This window comes from Thalassophryne amazonica, chromosome 3, assembly GCF_902500255.1.
Source record: "Thalassophryne amazonica chromosome 3, fThaAma1.1, whole genome shotgun sequence".
NCBI lineage: Eukaryota > Metazoa > Chordata > Actinopteri > Batrachoidiformes > Batrachoididae > Thalassophryne > Thalassophryne amazonica.
In genome coordinates this window covers 82,267,780-82,292,986 of record NC_047105.1, presented here as the reverse complement: position 1 = coordinate 82,292,986, position 25,207 = coordinate 82,267,780, and the positions used below count along the sequence as shown (strand labels likewise).

General features: G+C 38.9%; 1 protein-coding gene across 2 annotated transcripts in view; it reads left to right on the top strand.

The window, feature by feature from the left end:
• Positions 1–25,207, top strand: part of cpne5b (copine Vb) — a 573,316-nt gene that overhangs the window by 433,100 nt on the left and 115,009 nt on the right. For both annotated transcript variants that reach the window (XM_034166971.1, XM_034166972.1), the window contains one exon: positions 4,828–4,932. In XM_034166971.1, coding sequence (XP_034022862.1) covers positions 4,828–4,932 — 105 coding nt within the window. The remainder of the gene's footprint in view (positions 1–4,827; positions 4,933–25,207) is intronic.

Below are 25,207 nucleotides of genomic sequence, written 5' to 3'. Positions count from 1 at the left end.
ACAGCTTATTTTGGGGCATCTGATTGCAATTTAAAGGAGAATTGAACATTTCACTTGTGATTAAACAGATTTGAATTTAAACAAATTTGAATTGGTCCATTATTTATTTTGTTTATTAAAACAGTGGAGTATAGGGCAGTCAGAAAACCCTGCAATAAAATGAATTCTTGGTCAATGAATATGCAAATGGATTTGTTTTTTTGTTTTTTTTACAAATTAAGTTTAAAAACAAAACAACAACAACAAAAAACATTACAAGACAGCTCTGCGGTGTTTGCACAGGCACAGTGCGAGAGGTTGGATGCTTGTACCTCTTCAGCAGCCAGACCAGAATAATATCAAACAGGTTTGATTTTCATTCGACCATACGATCAGTGATCAGGAGGTGCTCGTGAGATGGTGAATGCAGCTTGTTACTCCATGTACACTACACGATGCAGGACGCGCGATTAACCTGAAACTCGGTCCAAAAATTTCTCACACAAATGAAAAATCATCTGAAAAAGTGCCAAAACTCACACAGTGTAAAGCCAACATTTATGTGTCAAGACAATATTGACAAGACAATACATCATAAAATGTGTGCACGGCACTAATAAGAGCGCACATTCTCTCCACATGCAAAACATTTTGCAATGACACTTCCAGGGCTCCGTAAAAATGCCTGTTTTTACAAATAAAAAATGGAATATTTTACAAAAGCACATTTATCTGTAAACACGACACACGTCACATTAACGTGTTGGTTTACATAATGATTGACTGAACCAATCAGTGTTTAGCAGAGGCACATTTACCCAGAATCCTTTGCAATCTGTCTGTTTTTGTTACAAAACCTCAGAATTAGTGCATTATTCAATATTAAAAGATATATGTTATATTTTAACTTTGTACAAATGACAGAATTGACATTAATGGAGTTATTCTATCAGTATTCACACAAAACCATAAGCATCATAATAAGCATATTACCATAAGCACTGGAGCATCGTGATTGGTAGAGAGCTAGGCTATGTGGCTGCTCTCAGGGTGCTGTAGCCGTGTAGCTTCCAAAAAGGGGCAGCATGTTCAAACATAGAAGTGCTGACTCATTATTTGGGTCTTATGTCACTTTTTATGCTTCCAAAAGCGATCGTGGTGTTAAAACTCAAATTCAGCTTGTTAGCAGTTGCAAATGTATCAGAGACAATACTGGAATTTATCAGTTATCGGTTATCTATAACTTCTGATACATTTTTGGGTGGTTCATCGGTTTATCTTTATCAAAGATAACTTTTCAGTTTTCTGATTATCTGTTATCGAAGTTAATTTTTTGGTTATCTGTGCCCACCACTGCTGAAAGTGGATAAACGCCCACTGTGGGTCTGTGCAGCACTCCAGCACTCAACATGTTATATATCATGTGTGATCATCTCCTGTGTTTTTTTAAATTAGATGCATAATATGGAATAAAGGTCAAGGTAGCTTTATTTGTACCCAAAGATAGATTTGGTGTACAGTGAAGTATCAGCTTTCTCCACACACATACACAGATAACACTGAAAAAATGATTTTAAAAAATTACAACAGTGCTTCATCCTAAAAGACTGCATGCTACATGATCTCCACCCCCCAATACACACACATATACAGTGAGGAAAATAAGTATTTGAACACCCAGCGATTTTGCAAGTTTTCCCACTTAGAAATCATGGAGGGGTCTTAAATTTTCATCTTAGGTGCATGTCCACTGTGAGAGACATAACCAAAAAAAAAAAAAAAAAAAAAAAATCTGGAAATCACAATGTATGATTTTTTTAATAACTTATTTGTATGTTACTGCTGCAAATAAGTATTTGAACACCTGTGAAAATCAATGTTAATATTTGGGACAGTAGCCTTTGTTTGCAGTTACAGAGGTCAAACATTTCCTGTAGTTTTTCACCAGGTTTGCACACACTGCAGCAGGGATTTTGGTCCACTCCTCCATACAGATCTTCTCTAGAGCTTTCAGGTTTGGAGTTTCAGCTCCCTCCAATGATTTTCTGTTGAGTTCAGGTCTGGAGACTGGCCAGGCCACTCCAGGACCTTGAAATGCTTCTTACAGAGCCCCTTCTTAGTTGCCCTGGCTGTGTGTTTGGGGTCATTGTCATGCTGGAAGACCCAGCCATGACCCATCTTCAATGGTCTTACTGAGGGAAGGAGGTTGTTTGCCAAAATCTCGCAATACATGATGCCATCCATCCTCTCTTCAATACGGTGCAGTCATCCTGTCCCCTTTGCAGAAGAGCACCCCAGAGTATGATGGTTCCACCCCCATGCTTCACGGTTGGGATGGTTTTCTTTGGATTGTTCTCATCCTCTAAACATGGTAAGTGGAGTTATTCCAAAAAGCTCTATTCTGGTCTCATCTGACCACATGACCTTCTCCCATGCCTCCTCTGGATCATCCAGATGGTCACTGGTGAACTTCAAATGGGCTTGGACATGTGCTGGCTTGAGCAGGGGGACCTTGCTGCCCTGCAGGATTTTAAACCATGACAGCATCATGTGTTACTAATGTAATCTTTGTGACTGTGGTCTCAGCTCTCTTCAGGTCATTGACCAGGTCCTCCTGTGTAGTTCTGAGCTTTCTCAGACTCATCCTTACCCCACAAAGTGAGATCTTGCATGGAATCCCAGACCGAGGGAGTTTGACAGTCATCTTGTGTTTCTTCCACATTCTAATAAATAATCATAACAGTTGTTGTCTTCTACCAAGCTGCTTGCCTGTTGTCCTGTAGTCCATCCCAGCCTTGTGCAGGTCTACAGTTTTGTCCCTGGTGTCCTTAGACACCTCTTTGGTCTTGGCTATGGTGGACAGGTTGGAGTGTGATTGATTGAGTGTGTGAACAGGTGTCTTTTATACAGGTAACAAGTTCAAACAGGTGCAATTAATACAGGTAAAGAGTGCAGAATAAGAGGGCTTCTTAAAGAAAATTAACAGGTCTGTGAGAGCCAGAATTCTTACTTATACTTATTTGCAGCAGTAACATACAAATAAATTATTTAAAAAAAATCATACATTGTGATTTCCAGATTTTTTTTTTTTTTTTTAGATTATGTCTATGGACATGCACCTAAGATGAAAATTTATATATATATATATATATATATATATATATATATATATATATATATATATATATATATATATATATATATATATATATATATATATATATATATATAATACACACACACACATCGGGTGTCCCATTTTATCAGCAAAGAAAATGGTCAAAGCATATGTCTAGGAAATAAATTTATGGCTGGATAGAAATATGAAAGGTTGAAGTTCTTCATACCAATGTCAATATTGGCACTGCATTTTGTCAGTCTAGCATAAAGTCGCTGCTGCACCTGTTTGACACTCTTGGCCTCAAAACTCAATTTTTGTTCGCTGTAGTATGGTTAATGTTGGCATTTTCCTGAGTCTTGTTTGGCATCAACATAAATTTCAGGGTCTCTGCAAGTAAAAAAGAAACATAAGTGATTATGTTTGTAGCATTTAAGGGTCAAACTGAGTGTTTTAAATGTTGTATATTTTTTGGGACACCCTATATACATATATATATTCTGCCATGGTTTTAGTCATGCTAATGCTCTGGAGCATTTACTCAAAAAAGTCTGAAAGACCTAAATGGCATGGTGAGATGCTCAAGAGCTTCGCTTGTTCATGTCCGTGACAAATACATATTAGTACATTAAGTGGACCTGACAGATGAAGCTGCCAACAGCTGCTTAAAGTGCTAACACCATTAGCATTCAACATTAAATCCAACAAGAATTTCACACAGTGCAGTTATTGCAACAGAGATGCCTTAGATGATCTGTTAAAATGTGTCACGGCACAACAAACCGTATTATTCTAGGTGTTTGTAATAAAATACTCCAAACAAAGCAGACATAGCAGCAATACAACAACGAGTGGCCGCTGCCAGCAGACTCTGAGTTATGGTCAGACGTTACGAGAGGAGCCGTTGCTGGATACTGTCTCTCAAAGCAACTACGCCCACAATTGTACAGAGCTTTATGACTTAAAACATCTTAAACTAAGAAGCTAGGTTAAAAATCACTGTACAATTGCCATGGAGGCAGAAACTATCTGTAGAGACCAAAACCATTTTTGTACCAGGCTGTAAAGATGTTAATTTCTGGTCTGAAGTTGGGCATTTTAACACTAAGTCCTGTGGAAATGTGCTCTGTTCTGGAGCTATCCTCAAGTGGTCATTCAAGGAACTGCAGTACATTTCACTTCCGAGTTGGGGTCAAAATATGCAGTCAAGGTTTACCAATTGTTCCCGACACGTCTGATGATAATATCTTTTAATTTTACACATATTTTCAGTGGACACAAGAAGCATTTTACTGTGGTGTTTTCCAAATGCCCCGTATACCTGCTCCATTTAAACAATTAAAATAAGTACTGGAGCATTTTAAATCTGTTTTATCCCAAGTGAAACATTTAACCCAAAAGAATAAAAAATAGGCCCAGGTTCAATAATGTCAGAATTTTCCTTGAGCAGCCATATTAGTGGGGAAAAGATATCGCAGTCGCACTTGTGGCCAGGATATAATTTAAAGGCCACATTGAAAGATCAATTATTCCCCGCGGCCTAAAGCAGAATACAGCTGGGAAATGAGCCAAGCCTTAAACAAAGTTGCTTACACTGCAGCTCTGTCATTGGTGTTGATTTTGCACCCCCCACCCCCCACCAACATAATTATATTTCTTGCTTGTATAATTAACACTTTTTTGTGTCAATTGCACATTTCCTCTTTCTCCCTATCTTGCCTTCTCTTCAGGTTCACTATCTGCCATAAAACAGAGGTGGTGAAGAACACCTTAAATCCAGTATGGCAGCCTTTCACCATCCCAGTGCGAGCACTCTGCAATGGCGACTACGACAGGTAACATCCTTTAGGATTACTGATGTTCAGACACACCAATCATCACTTCCCTCCTTCACCTGAATCTGTTTTTGCTGCTCTGGTTCAGGCACAACACTAATTGTAGATACCTTGAATAATTCATTTTGAGGTTTTCACTGACATAGGTCATCATCGATCACTGTTGCCTCCATGAGCTGGCTGCCGTCATCTTTAAATGGCGCACAGAATACTGGCAACAGTAAAACTAAATCACAGCTGACTTCCGCTGCAGTTACATAGTTTCTAAACTGCAGTATGCTTATATATTTCATTACTGGTGTATCTCACATTCAGCAAAAGCATCTCTAAATTTCCTCTGCCCTTCTTCTGTATTTCTCATCATTGTTATCCTTGATGAACTGTACTATTATGCACACCATTACAGGCATACCTAGTGAATGGATTTTAGGTTTAAATTCCTTCTGCTATTAGCATGTGGGTCAGTAGGGTCATAACTACCACTTTTTGGAAAAACAGTAACTTTAATTTTCTGAAACCTATATATCTCTAGAGTTCATTTTAGAATGACTGCAGTCAATATTGTGTAGTTTCATGATTTTTGAAGCCTTGCAAACCAAACCCCCATTGACCAAGATTTCTGAAGGGTGTGATATTAAGTGTAGCCATGCATTCAATATGAAGGGGAAAAACTAAAAACTATGTTCTAAACCAGGGATTTTCAAAGTGTGGGAGAGTGAGCTCCCCCTCAGAGAACAAATGAATAGCAGCCCCCACGACACATACACACAATTTCAATATCTTCGTATGTTTGTTTTTATTCTTTTACACATCTTAAACACATTTTAAACGTATCTGTGAATTTTTAAAGCAAAAGTCTATGCATTTACACATTTTACAGCCTTTGTAAACATTTTAAACATTTTTAAAGAACCTTCTATTCTTTCACACATTTTACAGCCTTTGTAAACATTTTAAATGTTTTTAAAGAACCTTCTATTCTTTCACACATTTTACAGCCTTTGTAAACATTTTAAATGTTTTTAAAGAACCTTCTATTCTTTCACACATTTTACAGCCTTTGTAAACATTTTAAATATGTTTTTAAAGAACTTTCTATTCTTTCACACATTTTACACCCTTTTCAAACATTTAAAAACATGTGTTTTTAAAGAACTTTTTATTCTTCTATTTTTACCTTTTGTCCTATTTTAAACATCCATTTTGTAACATTTAAACATCTCTGTTTTTAAACATCTTTGGCATAACTAACACATTTTAACATAAATAATATTAATTCCACTTTTATACATATTTAGTCTTAGAGATGGGTACTGATAACATTTTATCAATATCGATGCCATTATTGATTCCACTTATCAATCCGATTCCTTACTGATTCCCTTATCAATACCTCATGTGAATTTTCTGTGTAGTAAAAGTAGGCTCTACAGGTTTTCTATGTCAATAACATTTTATTGAGTCTTAAAGTAAATAAATATGAAAGTGGGGGAGGTGGGGTGCCTCACATTTTGAAAACCACTGCTCTAAACTGAAGAATTACTTTTACTGAATACAAACTTTTTCAGAGCACAAAAGGTGGTTTTCAACTTCCTCCAATGTTGAAAATGTTAAAGTTGAAATTTTTGTCATCTCCTTAATTGTCTGATTGGCAGTGGATTTGCATCCGCATCACCCCAGTCCGCCGAGCTGTATGTGGGTACCAATCTAGACTGCAATGAACTGGAGTCCTATCCATGGAGAATATTAGACTCTCACACAGTTTACAATCTGATGTCCAGTGACATCACCCCAATGGGTATCAGGGTGTACACAGTACTTACTACAAGTTACTAAATAGTGATAGCGATAATATATAGTAATTTTTGCTAAAGCTCCTGTGAGCCATTGTTACAATAAAGGCAACAGTAAGCTGATGAAGGCTTGCAGACCAAAAACAGGAAAAGGCTTGAAGATGATACAAGAAGGCTGGATAAGATATAATTTCAAGATTTAATTAGAGTTAGCTGTTTATATTATTACTCTGCTTTTATTAAATGGAAATCGCTGATGATCTGTTCATTTCATCTGGCAAAGAGTAGTGTAAACCTGCTGTGTCAGAAGGGATACGGATTCATTTTCCTATCTGCCTGCCTCTAATTTAAAACACTGCTGGGGAAAAACAACTTAACTTAGAAAAAGCAGGGCCAATTGACTTTCACATCAAAAATCTTCATGCTGTAGCATTTCTCTCTTTTTGCCCATTCAAACGTGTCAGCGATTGCAGTCAAAGTTAAATTTATTTTGAATGTATACAACCTGGCATGAGCTGAGACATTCAAGAAAATTGTACTGACAGACAGGCTGAGCAGGTGTGGGGTGGGGGGAGAGAGAAATGTCCCTCATACATTTATGCCTGCTTCTGGAAAGGCTTCAGTTATTTGGGAAATATTTTGTGAAATTGTATGAGCCAGCCAATCACACAACAGCAGAAAATCGGGTCACTTCCCTGTCAGAGCCAATCATACACAAGGGACTGAACAGGGCATCAAATCCTGAAACTCTCCTGTACCATGAAAACATGCTCACACACATAGGCACACACAGTTTAAGATCATAATGAAATGTGACAAGGCATGAGCTCAAACAGCCTGAAATGCTCCACGTCTCAAGATATCAATGAGACGGCAACTAAAAAACAAGTTAGTTGTGCTTGGGTGATGCATAAACTTTGCTTTGTGGAGGAAGAGAGGCCTGTCTGTTTAATTATACAGCTGCTGAGACCCACCATGAAAGTATTTTTTCAATTTCTAAGATAGTACAACATTATTATCCAAGCTGAAGTAACCCAATGCAAGGCTTTAAAGGCTGTCAACATGTTTGATGTCTCAAATTACTGTTTACACCAATCAAGCTATACTTACATGGAAGGCACATAGTATTTTGTTTTAATGGGGTGCCTACAGCTAATGAGCCAGGAGAAAATCAGCTAAAACAAATCAGCATTTTCATCACATTTTGTGTTTGATCTCCTAGGAAAGTATGCATAATTAAATTTGCAATCACATCCTTCATGTTAAGATCAATTCATCAATGAAAAGGTGTTCAACCACATTCGCCCTTATTAAAGTGTGACACTCAAGGTTAAAGGCATTAAACTACCTCAGCACAATAATTAGAATTTTTCTGGCTGATCTGAGAGAAGCAACCTACTGTGTGACACTTGCTATCTGTTTTTCTTTTTTCTCTTTGTTGAATTTATTTTGAATGCATACAACCTGGCGTGAGCTGAGACATCCAGGGAAATTGTATTGACAGACAGACTGAGCGGGTGCAGGTGGATTTTATATATATATATATATATATATATATATATATATATATATATATATATATATATATATATATACATATATATATATATATATATATATATATATATATATATATATATATATATATATATATATATACATACAGCTGCCTGGACTTTAACTTCTATAACCGTATTCATTAATTCTTACCCATGAATGGCCTTTAGATGGTGTGATATGTCCACTATATTTACAGTTCATTAATAGATTGCAAAAACATACCTCAACAGAAGTAATTTGGACACTTGTTTTATTGTTTTTTGTTCTGATAAAGAAGTATATGGTTTCTGCATTGGGTTCATTCACAGACTATACAGTGCATCCAGAAAGTGTTCGTGGTGCTTCACTTTTTCACATTTTTCTTTTTGAGATTTTTGCAGATTTATTAAAAAAAAAAAAAAAAAATCACATGTACCTAAGTATTCACATCCTTTGCCATGAAACTCAAAACTGAGGTCAGGTGCATCCTGTTTCCATTGATCATCCTTGAAATCTTTTTACAGCTTAATTGGAGTCCACCTGAGGTAAATTCAGTTGATTGGACATGATTTAGAAAGGCACACACCTGTCTCCATATAAGGTGCTACCGTTGACAGGGGATGTCAGAACACAAACCAAGCATGAAGTCAAAGAAACTGTCTGTAGACCTCCAAGATAGGATTGTCTCAAGGCACAAATCTGGGTAAAGGTACAGAAACATTTCTGCTGCTTTGAAGGTCCCAATGAGCACAGTGGCCTCCATCATCTTTAAATGGAAACAAGTTCGGATCCACAAGGATTCTTCCTAGAGTTGGTCGCCTGTCTAAACTGAGCAATCGGGGGAGAATGGCCTAAGTCAGGGAGGTGACCAAGAACCTGATGGCCACTCTATCAGAGCTCCAACATTCCTCTATAGAGGGATGAGAAGAGAACCTTGCAGAAGGACAACCATCTATGCAGCAATCCACCAATCAGGCGTGTAAGGTAGAGTGGCCAGACGAAAGTCACTCCTTAGTAAAACGCACAGTTTGCCAAAAAGCACCTGAAGGACTCTCAGACCATGAGAAAGAAAATTCTCTGGTCAGATGAGGCAAAGATTGAACTCTTTTGCATGAATGCAAGCCACCATGTTTGGAAGAGTCCAGGCACCATCCCTAGAGTGAAGCATGATGGTGGAAGCATCATGCTGTGGGGAAGTTTTTCAGTGGCAGGAACTGGGAGACTAGTCAGGATTGAGGAAAAGATAAGCAGCAGTGTACAGAGACATTCTGCATGAAAACCTGCTCCAGAGCGCTCTTGACCTCAGACTGGGTTGACGGTTCATATTTCAGAAGTTCAATGACCCTGAGCACACAGCCAGGATATCAAAGGATTGGCTTCAGGACAACTCTGTGAATGTCCTTGAGTGGTCCAGCCAGAACCCAGACCTGAATCTGATTGAACATCTCTGGAGAGATCTGAAAATGGCTGTGCACTGACGCTCCACATCCAACCTGATGGTGCTTGAGAGGTGCTGCAAAGAGGAATGGGCAAAAAATGGGCAAAAAGAAAAGTCCCTCTATACACACAGGTGCACCGTGAGAGCTCCTCTCCCCCACCGACTCTTGGTGATTAAATTACAGCCACAAAGAAATAACATAAAAATAATATTAAAATTAGTCTGTTTTGTTTTTGTGTCGACTGGACTCACTCACTGTAATGTCCAAAGTGAACCTGAACTACACTACCCACAATGCTCCCTGCGTCGACTGGCCAATCACATTTTGCACTTAATGATGACATCATCAGCAAGCGACAGGCAGCCAGTCTACACAACAGATGGACTAAAATGTTTGATTTTGGGGTTTACAAATGTTTTTGACTGTTAAACCTTGCTCACTTTACCACCAAAAAAAAATGTTATTGGACTGAAAGTTATTAGAACTAAATTTATTGGAAGATAATTGATCTGATGATGGTTTTAAAACTTATCTGAAAAGCTAATCCACTAGCAAAAACATTATCTTTGATAACTTGCAATTTCAAGGTCACACAGAGTTGGCATGAACTCATTAACAAAACACACACAAAGTCACGACAAACATAAAACGCAATGTCAATGCAAAGAAAGCGTACTCTGCCTCTTGCCCTATTGTTTATTGTTTGTTTGGATCGCCATTAGCTGCAGCTACTCTTCCTGGGGTCCACCAGATTTACAAATATAGTAAATCAAAAATACATTAAAAATATATATATAAAATAAATGAAAATAAAAATCACATATCAAAACCAAAAACATATCAAATCAAATGAATCATCTATGAATGGTGAAAGGGTTGACTCAGATACAGATAAATACTGTTTCAGAAGTTTTTTAAAGAAGCATTCCTTTGCAATGAGTTTGATGTGATCCGGTAATAAATTCCATTCATGCATACCCCTATGACTGCTGGGTTAGGTTCCACCTCCCCTGTGACACTTAATTGGATTAAGTGTGCATGGAAAATGAATGAATGTACTATGGTAATGCCAGATGACATTATTTGTACAAATTACTCTAATAATTTTGATAAAAAAAAACAACAACAGTATTTTTGATGTCCATAATTCCTAAGTGTCACAATGGAAATCCCACATCTGAATCACTGTCAAGTGCTACCATTCCACCATATTTTAATCATATCTGTTGTTAATAACTGGAAGTATTAGGATAATTGGAAATAATCATATATTGCAAACAGAAAATGCACCTCCCATCTTTGTTGGCTGGCAACAGGGTGGCACATTGATCTGACAAAGTGTCCTTCAAAGGAGAGCATCTAGTTGAATCCCTGGTGGCAACCACCAGCTCGACTGTGTTGTCCTTGGATATATTCCTTTCTCCATCCTCAGGAAGAAATTGATTACATTTTGGCAAAGAAGATGAAAGGAAATGAGGACAGAGCAAAGTCAAGAAAGTTATCGGATAGGAGGAGAAAGGAAGGCCAATAGAAAGATCTGTTAAAAAGCAGCTACGTAAAAGGAAATAAGAAGCAACCAGCAAAATCCAGTATGTGAAAGTCCCCACTTAGATGAAAAAGCCAAGGAGAAGAGGATGAGAGGGTGTGAAGGTCAGGAATCAGTTACCACTGAAGTGTTGCTGTTTTGTGAATGTACAAATCTGAGATTCTTTCCATCTGTTTCTCTGCTCTATTTTGATCCCTGGCAAAACATCACAGACTGATCTGTGTAATTGGAGCTGAACAACTGCTCTGTGTCAACTCAAATGCAGTTCCCCCTCTCAGTTACACAAGGTCTGTCAATAAAGTATAGGTCCTTTTTATTTTTTTCAAAAACTATATGGATTTCATTCATATGTTTTTACGTCAGACATGCCTGAACCCTCGTGCGCATGCGTGAGTTTTTCCACGCCTGTCGGTGACGTCATTCGCCTGTGAGCACTCCTTGTGGGAGGAGTCGTCCAGCCCCTCATCAGAATTCCTTTGTCTGAGAAGTTGCTGAGAGACTGGCACTTTGTTTGATCAAAATTTTTTCTAAACCTGTGAGACACATCGAAGTGGACGCGGTTCGAAAAATTAAGCTGGTTTTCGGTGAAAATTTTAACGGCTGATGAGAGATTTTGAGGTGATACTGTCGCTTTAAGGACTTCCCACGGTGCGAGACGTCGCGCAGCGCTCCCAGGCGCCGTCGTCAGCCTGTTTCAAGCTGAAAACCTCCACATTTCAGGCTCTATTGATCCAGGACATCGTGAGAGAACAGAGAAGTTTCAGAAGAAGTCGGTTTCAGCATTTTATCCGGATATTCCACTGTTAAAGGAGATTTTTTTAATGAAAGACGTGCGGACGGATTGCAGCGTCGGCTCACAGCCGCCGCGACGCTCCGCCACAGGAAAAACACCTCTGTTGGAAGCCTTAAGGACAAGTTGGAACATGTCCAGCTGTTAAACAATTTCTCATATACTCACTCCACTGAAAGCCATCAAAAGCCGCCTGGATTTTACAAATGGTTATCAACACGGAGGTGTTTTTCCTGTGCCGCCGCACCACGCCGGCTGCGTCCCGATGCGTGGACCCCTCCGCACGTCTTTCATTAAAAAAATCTCCTTTAACAGTGGAATATCCGGATAAAATGCTGAAACCGACTTCTTCTGAAACTTGTCTGTTCTCTCACGACGTCCTGGATCAATAGAGCCTGAAATGTGGAGGTTTTCAGCTTGAAACAGGCTGACGACGGCGCCTGGGAGCGCTGCGCGACGTCTCGCACCGTGGGAAGTCCTTAAAGCGACAGTATCACTTCAAAATCTCTCATCAGCCATTAAAATTTTCACCGAAAACCAGCTTAATTTTTCGAACCGTGTCCACTTCGATGTGTCTCACAGGTTTAGAAAAAACTTTGATCAAACAAAGCGCCAGTCTCTCAGCAACTTCTCAGACAAAGGAATTCCGACGAGGGGCTGGACGACTCCTCCCACAAGGAGTGCTCACAGGCAAATGACGTCACCGACAGGCGTGGAAAAACTCACGCATGCGCACGAGGGTTCAAGCATGTCTGACGTAAAAACATATGAATGAAATCCATATAGTTTTTGAAAAAAATAAAAAGGACCTATACTTTATTGACAGCCCTCGTATGTGCCTCCATTACTGAAGATGAGTCATGCTCATTAAAGATGCCTTAGAACAGTAGCTGAAGGTATCTGTTTCAGATTAGTTCTGGGTGTGTGTATCGTTCTGTAAGGTTAAGGAGCTACTCCACAAACTAAAAGTCTGAGCCCTGCACTAGTACCAGCGTAGGTACTGGAAAGTAAAAAATGTAGAAAAGTGACTGAGTGAGTGAGTCAGTCAGTGGGATAGTCCATCCCAGCCGACTTGTGTAGAAAAAACTCAAAATAAATGCTATCATCTTGAAACTCAACAAATTAACAAGGGTGGATGATGAGGATGAAACAATTGACTTCTGGTGAAATTTGATGCACTAGACTCAATCATAAATTTAAATTTAATTCAATTTATTTAATTTATGTAGCGCCAAATCACAACAAATCTGCCTCAAGGAGCTTCACACAAGGTCTAACCCAGTGGTGTCCAAAGTCATTCCAGAATCATCATGAAAAACAAAATTCTGGTCTGATGAGACAAAGATTGAACTCTTTGAATGTCAGGCGCCAACCAGGCACCATCACTACAGTGAAACCCAAAGATAATGTAGGTGTACCAAGCTTGTGGCATCGTATTCAAGAAGATGTGAGGCTGTAAGTGCTGCCAAAGGAATCAGAATCAGAAAAGTTTTATTGCCCATATGAGTGAACAAGTGCACAACATTGGGAAATTTCTGCGGAGGAGCATCAACAAAGTATTGAGCAAAGGGTGTGAATACTTATGTGTGACTGATATCTTAGTTTTTTATTTTTTAGAAATTTGTAAAAAAAAAAAAATGATTTTTTTTTTTTCATGTCATCATTATGGGATGTTATGAGTAGACTTTTGAGATAAAAAAAAATGAATTTGCTCCATTTTGGAATGCAGCTGTAACATAACACAATGTGGAAATAGTGAAGCACTGTGAATACTTGCCAGATGCAGCGTATATGACTAATGTCATGTGCAACAATAACACTCTCAGAACATGCAAAAAATTGTTTGTATGTACTATATTAACAACACTATTCAGCACAATAATTCAGGCTCAGTCAATCAGTTCTCTGATTCTGAAATTTGTTGCAGCACAGGGATTGGTCAAATGAAAATGGTTGCAGTGTAAAACTCAACAATCATCTCTCAGATGTTGGGTTTCTCTGTCCTCCAAACCTGAAGAGAATGTGTTTCTGTCACTAAGGTCAAGAGAACATTTTTCACACTCAGAGCTGACAGCATAGCCTCAGAAGAACAATCTTGTCACCATGGAGGCAAAGGGGCCAGGTGGCACGGAGGAGGTTGGGCTTGTTTCAATTCCTCAGTGCCGACAAAGTGTCTCTGATATGCTGTTTCCTTCTGTCTTCCTCGGGTGTGGGCTGGTGTCAGTAGACATGTAAGAGGGTGTGAAATGAGAGGTGAAGCCTGCTGGTGAGATCAATGTGCCTTAGTAACAAAAGCCTTTTTTTTTTGTACTCTCACAGAGACATAATTTCTGTAGCCTTTGTGTAAAATGTCATCAGTGGGGTTGTCTTTGGTTGTTTTGTCTAATATTCTCCTCAGTGTTGAATGGTGACATGAACTGCACCATAGCCGGTGCCACGAGGGGGCGTTCACGTCATCAACCTCACCCCCTCGGATGTTAGAGTTATCAAAAAAATAAAAAAGAAAGAAAAAGAAATACTGGAAAATATAGCAAAATATTAGTTATTCAATAATATCACATATTTAACAAATAAACCAAATTAATTAACTAAAGTAATTAATTTTAAAACAAACAGATATGGCGTATGTCTGTGTTCAAGGGATTTGATAGGTTGAGGGTTGCGCTTGTCAGTGCGGCAGAGGGCGGTGCGTTTCCAACGTGTCGTGACGTCAGACGCATCGCTTCGGAAGCGGCAAGGGGAGATTGCTACGTCACACTCTGGCTGTTTCCACAACCTGAATAAAGTTCAGCAATCACCATCTTAAATTTGTGTCGCCTGAACCACAAAAAAACCTTTAAAAAACAGCAGTAGAACGATTCTCCCATCACCCTGCTGGGAGAAGCTTTTTTCAGCTACTTTTCAGAGTGACACCAACCGAGGGAGGACTGACGTCTTGGTGGGATATCGATCGAACAGCGACAGCTGGCCGACCTGCACGGAGAAGTCGGCCTTCAGGCATCATCACTGGGCAGATCGAGGCAGGCCGCCGGGGTGATGGAGTAAACCCACTCAGTCCGAAATCTCCCACTTTCTGGATATATGCGAAGTCCCAGTTTGCCCAACGGAGTTTAGTTCTGCAGCTTTACTGAGGTGAGAATAATGTAATGTAATGTAAATAAAACGTGACGTTTACTGAACTGTGAAGGTTTAATGATCAGCTAACGTTAGCTTAGCCTTTTAGCACAGTTGATCTGAGTGAACACTTTAATTTGTAAATGGTTCAGTCTTTTTTATTTTTACCAAATAAAGCTACAGCTTTTTTCAGACACCACAAAAGCTTAACTTTAAATAACTTATTTTTTCAGGCGTTTTTTTCCATCGTTTTTTTTTTTTTTTTTTTTTTTGCTGTTTTCCCCCCTTTTTTATGTATAAACTGTTTAGTGTTTCTTTATATTTAAAGAAATATTTTTATTTGTCCCAATCAGGAACATTTGCTGTGCAGACAACCAAACCTCCATTGATGAGCTGAACACCATGAAGTCCAGTCGAAAGAAAACATCTCTGCTTTTCAGCAACACCACCAGAGTTAAAAACTGCAGAAGAGACCTTCATCTGGTCCCGAGAATCCAGCAGAACATCACCTGCTTCTAAATAAAAGGCTCTTTGAACAGCAACTATTTTATTTTTAAAAAAGCTGTTTCATTTTATATTTTAACAATAAATGAACGGATCATTAAAAATGTCCACGAATCAAAGTCAAAAGACATTTGCACAAGTAGAAGCTCTGCACTTATTGTGCTCAAATTCAGATTTTAGAAATGACTCTGTCCTGATAATATTAAAGGCAATTACATATTTTGACGAAATTACAAGTTTAAATAACTATAAAAAAATTCATCATGAGGTTTATGTCACAGAAATCCTACTTTACAATCACATTGCAGTCATTGTTAAATTATTTCCTTTTGCATTTATAATAAACATTTGTATTTATTTAGTGTTTGTTTTCTGGTTGAAATGAGATATAAATAATCTACCAGACTTAAAAAAATATACAAGTTTCCATGCTATTTTATTTGTCTAAAAATAAATGTCTGAGGTTCCTTATGTTAAACAAGAAATTATCTAATATGAAATAACAGGTGGTTTTAATTTACAGATGAAAGGTTTCTAAAGAACCATTTATTGATTTATTTAGCTATTTTAATTACAAGTGTTATAAACTTTTTTTTTAACAGTAATCAGAAATTTTGAGGTAACAAACAACAACAAAAAAACATTTCCAATGATTTTTCCTCAGAAAACTGCTCTCTAAATGAGCAGTCCTGTCACACGTTAATGTTTTGTACAGATCACTGGTTTCTGCACCAATCGGATTGGTCCAATCCATTTTGTACAGATCAGTGGTTTCTGCCACGAGTCTTCCGTGTTTTGGCCCGATGCGCCGTTCCTATTGGACAACACGAAGGTATGTCACAGCTCAGAGTGTCGAAAGTTGGCGGACCTCATCTCGATAGAACACCGGCTCTGTGTGGTATGTAGGAGATCACTTTACCGAGGGTCTATACGTTCAAATAATAATTAAAAAAATACTGTCATGACTCTTTACTCTTACTCAGTCAGTGTCTTACAATGGTGTAGCCTAAATACATGAGCTTTCCAGAAGCGCACCCAATTCATTACGCACACTCAGAGGCACATCTCCAGTGCGCACTTTTTTTGGGGGGGGGGCGACCCCGCCCCCTGTGATAAACTCATCGCCCCCTTAATATTTTTTTTCTGGCGCCGGGACTGAACTGCACTTCACAAATGCACACACACACACACACACACACACACATATATATATATATATATATATATATATATATATATATATATATATATATATATATATATATATATATATATATATATATATATATACACACACACACACACACACACACACACACACAGAGGGCGGCAAAATAAGTATTGAACACATCACTATTTTTTATTTAAATATCTATCTATAAAGCAAGAAATGTCTGTGAGTGCGAGTATGTGGCTCACATATCTCTCAGACTATTTGTCAGATCTGCCTCAGCCTTCGGATATAGCTTGTACATAGCACATGGGTTACAGCAATACATTTTCATTTGACTGAAATTTTTTCCTGGCAAAAATCAGTGCTGGCAATTCCCTAAAATGTGGCGTAGTGGGGGCACACACTCTTTTTTCAGGCATTTTTAAAGGCTATACCAGCACTGCAGAGAGGGTGCCAGTGGACCTCAGTCTGCAGTTCATCTCCACCTTAAAGACACTAACCACACGTTTGAGGACAAGGAAGTTAAAATATTAGCCAGAGAGAAGAAATGGTTTGAGAGAGGGGTCAAGGAGGCATTCTTTGTGAAACGTTTGAAACCCAGCCTTAACCGGGGAGGGGGTCTGAGACAGGCTTTATCCCCTGTTTACAATGGGGTACTCAGGTCAAAGGAGTTTCAGTCTTTTGTTCATGGTAATGAGTCATTCACGTCATCAGGAGAGTCATTAAGGGAGCAATCAGGAAAGGCATCCATCCCATCATTAGCTGGGATGGTTGCTGCCCTGTTATTAGGAGAGTGCTAACTAGAGCACAATAGTTGCTAATTAGAGCTATTGTTTAGTCACTAGTCTATAGCAGTCTACCTCTCAGTAGGAGGGGTCTGGTTAGGTTTAAAACTCCAGCTTTTGTTGGCTTCTGGTTATTCATCTTTACAAGAGTCAGACAGAAGTCAGACTTCCAGAGCAAGAATTTTAGCTGAGGAAGCTTCTGTGATTTGAAGCGAAACGTCCTCGCGTCAAGCAACCCAGTCCAGTCGAAGATTCAAGCTTCTTTACTATGGAAACCACCTGGACAACTGAGAGCCTACACAGAAATAAACACATCACACAGCATACAAATCTATTCTAAATAGCTTCTAAGGAGAGAGAGAGAGAGACAAAGCATATAAAGAATGCAAAACCTGAACATAAAGGTACATAAAAGGGTGGTGAGGGGCGAGGTGTAGTCTTGATTCTGGGGGTGCTCCCCCAGAATATTTTTATAACAGCAAGTCAAATTATATGTATTCTGGTGAATTTTAATGGGTATGAAGCCCTTTGAAACAAAGAAAACTCATTTCAAACTGTTAAGTAAAAACACAGTATTGATTATGGGGGGTCTGGGCATGCTCCCCCAGAATTTTTTTAAAAGAGCAAATCAAATTTTATATATTCTAGTGAGTTTTAATGGGTATGAAGCCCTCTGAAACAAAGAAAACTCACTTCAAACTGTCAAGTAAAAATTCTCTGTCTTCTGTAGTATTTTGATCAGTTCTATTCCGGTAAATGCACCAAAAGATTGCTGTGTTGCTGGGTGTACAGTCAATAAAATACAAAAATAGGGCTTAAAGCAACTGATAACATTGTTCTGCTGTGCACAAAGTAACACTGTCACCAGTTTTGAAAATGCATGCACACTGAGAAACTCAAAACTGGCTTATTCACATTTAATCGATAAAATGAGCTCACTCGTAAAACAAACTAGGGCTGCAACTAACGATCATTTTAGTAATCGATTAATCAGTCAGTTATTTTTTCAATTAATCTTTTTTTATACTTACGTGTGAGTTTTGCCATTATTTCTTTAAGTGAGTTATTATTAAAAGGCCTTATCACGCAACATCAACGTTTGACCTTGTAACAAAGTTATGTTATATTCTCGTCAAAAACATACCTGGAGTAGTGTTTTGTTTTATTTTGCACATACATACATCACCGACACACCACAAAGAGATTTCCATCAAGCTTAACCCGATTATGAGCATTTTTAGATGCCTACAGCAACTATCTCAACCACTGACAACATATTACAGCAAGAATCCACAAAAGTATTTTAAAGGCCTGACTAAAGTGTAATATGTGATCTATAATGAGATATTTTCATGAAAAAAAGACACAAATGTACAGTTTACTGCATTTTTTTTTTTCTTGTGTAAAAGCACAGCTTAGATGTGGTTTGAATTAAACAAATTGTCATTAAACTTAAATAGGGATGAAGTGGAGGTGTAAGAGTCACTAGGTGTTCACAGGAAACAGTTATTTCTATATTTATTTATTTTTGTTCATTGTTAGTTAGTTTTATCTTTTCTGTTGTTTTGTTTTATCAGGTTCTTTTTGTCTGTTTCTCTAAAATTGTATTGTAGCATTATTAGTTATTACTATTATTGTTGTTGTTGCTATTATATGTAAATAAAAATGAATAAAAAATATTACAATTCATAATACAATTGACTCTTTTATGACAACAAATGCTGAGCCATTAATTATTATACAGAAAACAAATGCACACAAACGTGCTGACATGCGAACAGCTTAATGCTAACTTTAACCTTGAAAAAGCCATAGTCACGCTAACGCGTTAGCATCGGCCTTGTGTTTAAGTTATAAAATACATCTATCCACTGTTTCAGAAGACCATAACAGGTCGGTTTAACATAAAAAGTAAATACTACTCACAGACATATGCTGTTTAGGGTTTTAGCGGGGCAAAATTAAGATAAAGCAAAATAAAACAAAGAACCAATGAAGCAGCGAGTCAGATCAATGCTTCATTGGTTCAAAGCAAAGCCACACCCTGCTTCAACTTGGGGAAGGTCTACCAATGCTTCCACAAAGACAGGGAGGAGAAGGACCATGGCTCATGGCAAGCAGTAAACAGAGTGGAGAGGAGTGAAAATTCACACAGTCCCTTCCCCCATGGTGCGGCGCCATCCACGCAGACATTGCTGCTGTTTTTATTAGCACAGAATGGGATGTGGCTTTGACAGTAAGCATCATATATTGGCCCCAAAACACGCATGACACCACATGCACGTGCGTATGTGTGTTTAAATTTTCCAAATGATGGAAATCCGCCATGGTGACAAAGAACTTTAACCTATGGCATAGCACGATGATGTGAATCTTTTTTTATGAAAATTTTGGAAATGAATTATTATTTACCTTTATTTTGATTAACATTGTAACATTTGTACTTCCAAGATGGCTTGGCTCGCTGATGTTACTGGTAGCAAAGTTAAACAACATCAGATAATCAGGGTTCTCCCCAAAAATCTTTAGTACAGCAGTGCTGTTGGGAACTATCACTGCGCACAACACTTCATCTCTGCCCTAGCCGACCTTGTGTCCTGAAGTCCAAAGATACAAATAAAAATCTTTTAGTACTGTTTCTGGTCTGATTCTGTGCTGAATTGTTGATTAGTTAAATTAATCTAAAATGTTTGTGTGTTGTTGACACACTGTATGTAAGAAATGTGCAATAAACTTGTTTGAAAGAAAAAATAATGTACAGAAAGATAATTTAAAATGTGGGAGATTACAGACTTTTTACACTTTTCCCCTGCATAGTTTTCAGTTTGAAAAGTTTGAATTCCCAAGTCACAATGGGCCTCATGTATCAACATTGCATACGGCGATATTTGAGCGTATATGGGGTGTACGCCAAAACGGCTGCGCTACTTGGCATTTATCAATGTGGTCGTTGGTTTTTATTTCTCAAACAAATGTTTGGGCCAGAAAACAGTTTGGTATTATTTTCCTACTAAGGTTTGAACTTTGAGAGTGTTTACACACGAGAGAAAAGTGAAAAAATGTTCATGCCTGATTGAGAAAGTATATAAACTGTGTAGTGAGGGGTTTTACAGCTTTGAAACGTCTATAATAATTGTAAAAAATAACGCTGACTACGACGCGGTTTCGCATATTACGGGCTATTTTTTAGAACGTAACTCCAGCGATTAATGAGGGACCACTGTAACACTTTATTGATTATATACTACAAAACAATTGATATGACAGCCGCTTTTGACGCTCTATTGACACTTCTCTATTCTGTCAAAAAATTAAAGAAAAATGGAAAAACAAAAGGTCCAGCTTTCCTCCCCCGAGTCAGAAGGTGCATTTCTGGAAAACATCTTATTACTCTGCATTTTATTCTGCATTTGTCGGCATTTCTCAGCGTGTGATGCACATTTTAGGAAAACCAGAAACATCAGGCTGACACAGTGAAGAAACAAATGAGCTTTCATTTGAAACTAAAGGTTCGAGTTTACAGAGGCAGTACAAAGAGACAGGAGGCGACACACTTCACCCCAAAACTCTTAATATTTTCAGAGTCTGTCGTATTATGGATTTTAATGTGTGGTGACGCTGCCGTTTGTCGCTGGACACTATTTTAGTCCGGCCGTGAGCGTGCACGCAGAGTGTCTTCATGACGCGGTTTCTTTACAGGCTGGACACGCAGATGGATTTTTTTTTTACATTGGAAAAAAGTTGGAATATGTTATTTTCAGGAGATAATGGACTTTCTATCTAACCATGAGAGAACTTCGCGAGGAGCTCCGCGAAACTGGCTGGTGATCGCGCATGATCTGTGCGTGGAGACTCCTTTGGTGGAGTGGACTTTGGAAATCACATGACTGTTCAGTTTTTTTTTTCTTCTTGGTGGATCTGGTAGGCTTCATCTTTATTTTACTTTGAGTGTCTGTCTTGATGTGAGACTGTTCTGTAATGGAGCAGCATGTACCACACTCGTGCAATGTGCACGTGCACGTTTTTGCGCAGTGGAAAGTGGCTGCTTTTACCATGACTGCATCAAAATTAACAGTTATAATTTAAAAAACGAGTCATCATAACACCACAGCACACTTATATAAACTTTGTAATTAATCTGTGGTTTCGTTTTAATGTTAGCAGCATTCAAGTACAGTCACTTGCCCAGTTCCGGATCATTGCCAGTTCCAGATCACTGCTGTAGTATTTGCGTTGCCGTTTCTCATAATCAGCACGAATAAGTTAATACTTGGTACCAATGGAAAGACTGATGTTTTGTCTACAAACGACCACAAGCGCAACCTGATCAGCCATCCTCGTGATCGGCAGAGGAATCAACACATCCCGGTGTCTGCAGTGTACGCACGTTTTCTCACTCACTGAGACCATATCGGAGTTCCGAGTGCGCATGTCAGGAATTCACTTCCGGTCGCCGCTATCGTTACAAACAAACCCACGTACGCGCACGTCAGGCACTGCTTTCTGTTGCATCAGGCTTTGTTTTCATCAGCGATTCATGCTTATCTCACTCTCAACACTTGGACTTCAGTGATACACAGCTCCCAGACCAGCAGCAGATGTTCACCTGGTAGTAGAGGCAAGATGGGTAGATATATGCAGTGAAAGACTGTGGGAATAGCACATAATCTATTGAGAGATGGAAGCTGAGAGTGTGTGGACTACACAACTGCAGGTTTGCATCTGGGGATTGTGGTTGCCCAAGGCCATTTCAGCTATTCCCATTCCCAACTGAGCCAGCCAGGAGAGCAGAATGGACAAAGTTAGTGAACAGAAACCAGCTGGGCTCTGGCTATGTAAAGAACTGGACACCCAACAAGAATTCTCGTGTCTGCAGTGTACACTTAACTGATGGGAAACGCACAGAACTGCACCCAAACCCAACACTTCAACTTGGCTATGAGCTAAAGCAGGTATGTGATAATAAAGCTTATTTCTTAATGATTTTTCTACCTGTTTTAGTGCTTGTTGATCCCTCCTCCACTACAGTGACTTGAAGCTTTTTCATGCGCCTGTTTTCGTGCAGACTGGTGACCAGTTTTACTTGCCTGAAGAAGTTTTTCACTTGCACACTTTTTCATTTCCTACCAGAAAAGCTTCTGAATATTGTTTTGTTGTCAAATTGGTGTGATTTAGATGTAAAACATCCTTGAAGAGGGTGCGCTCATGAGCGACATTGAACTGTTTTGCCGAAGCGAGTGAAGCACGGGGGTTTGTTTGTAACACTGGCATCCCATCAACCCCTGCGCGCGCGGAACTCCGATAAGGTCTATTCCTGCAAGTTTGAAAGTAACGATCTCTAAGACATATCAAAGGTGAGTTAGCCATTCAGTGTTTTTGGTTCTAGAGTGGGAAAATACTTACTTACTTGGGTAGAAAATGTCAGTGTGTTATGTCTTGCTGTTTAATTGCTGCGCATTTTTATCTCTGACGCAAACATTTGCCGGTTGTGGATCACTGAAGCAGCAGCCTCATGTCAGTAGTTGTGAATTATGTGGACTTTGGGGGTCATCTCAACATCACAAATGGGCATGAATGTGGGGGCTTTTACTTTTTAATTTGGGAGAAATATCACCTCCACACTTCATTTTTTGCTCGTAAAAACGTATAACGAAGCCTTTTGAAACTAAGTAAATTCTCATTTAATAAGTATAATTTCTATTATTTTGTGTACAAAACACATTCTCGGGCACAGTGTGTATCATTCTGCATTAGAAGGGCTCCAGCCAGATGCTAGGAATGCCCCCAAAGTGTCACAGAGTGTCGTGATCCAGAACCGGCAAAAGTGATCCATTTCTGGCAAATGTTTGCACCACACATAATGTGGCTTCTCACTTTATGTAGAAGGGCTACTCCACCCAGACTTTTTCAGCTAAATAACACCCAAATACCCAATACAACAATACACAATTAAAGGACATTCAGTTGCATTATGGCTCTGTATAGCGCTGTTGGAAACACATGTTTTGTCATGGTTTTGTGTCATCTGCCATAGGTATTAAAGGCACTGCGCTGCGGTGGTTTGAATCATATTTATCTAATAGATTACAATTTGTTCATGTAAATGGGGAGTCTTCTTCACAGACTAAGGTTAATTATGGAGTTCCACAAGGTTCTGTGCTAGCTTTCAGGCTCCTCTCCTGTGGAACTAGCTCCCAATTCAGATCAGGGAGACAGACACCCTCTCTACTTTTAAGATTAGGCTTCAAACTTTCCTTTTTGCTAAAGCTTATAGTTAGGGCTGGATCAGGTGACCCTGAACCATCCCTTAGTTATGCTGCTATAGACTTAGACTGCTGGGGGGGTTCCCATGATGCACTGAGTGTTTCTTTCTCTTTTTGCTCTGTGTGCACCACTCTGCATTTAATCATTAGTGATTGATCTCTGCTGTCTTCCACAGCATGTCTTTTTCCTGATTCTCTCCCCTCAGCCCCAACCAGTCCCAGCAGAAGACTGCCCCTCCCTGAGCCTGGTTCTGCTGGAGGTTTCTTCCTGTTAAAAGGGAGTTTTTCCTTCCCACTGTCGCCAAGTGCTTGCTCATAGGGGGTCGTTTTGACCATTGGGGTTTTTCTGTAATTATTGTATGGCTTTTGCCTTGCAATATAAAGCGCCTTGGGGCAACTATTGTTGTGATTTGGCGCTATATAAATAAAATTGATTTGATTTGATCTGGATGTAAACAGGATAAAATAAAGAAGTTGTTTATGTGAAATTTCCCGCAAAAGCGGGTTTGCATGCCGTTAGATTCCCATGAAGTCTCCCATTAAAACATCATGAGATGACACTACAGTACGTGCTAGATGGCAGTATGACGGTTGTTCCATTGTCTGGGGAGAACCCTTGATAGTTCATGTTGCTCACACCATTTCACAATAAAACATTTAATGCCAGCATCCCAGTAAATACTTTTGGTGTGAAAGGCTCCCTATTTTCTATAGGAATGCAAAGTTGCTACGGGAACTGCACTGGCATTTCTAAATGTGGTGTTGACACAAAATTTTCTCCAGATGTCGGTAACAACCCAAGTAATCCACACATACAAAGAAAGGGAACCATAGGCATTCAAAAATTAAGTTACGTACAATTATGAGAAATGACAAGGAAAAAGTATTGAACATCTGAAGAAAGGGAGGTGCAAAAAGGCATAAAAAAGCTTTTCAACCTACCATCCCTGGTTCTCAAGACAAGGCACCTAATTGGCTCTACTGCATTCTTCTCTTCTATTCTACTCTTCTTCTTCTTTTTTTAGATATTTAGATATGAAGAGTTCAGGCGCAAAACCCCGTAAACGGCACGCCCACGGAAAATGAAATAACCATTGCAAGTGAAAGCTTACCGATGATCATATCCGATAACAAAATCAATTCTGCTGCAACACCCCATAAATCCTATCGTAAATGCAAGTCAAGATGTGGTTTGTATGCAGAATCTCGTAAGTGCCATCCCAGTTTGTGTGCAAAACCACATAGTGAAGAGCGCACCACTCACTGGCATGTATCTTGTGCCCATGAGAGCTTCTCTGATGCTGCATTTACACATAACAATGCCATGT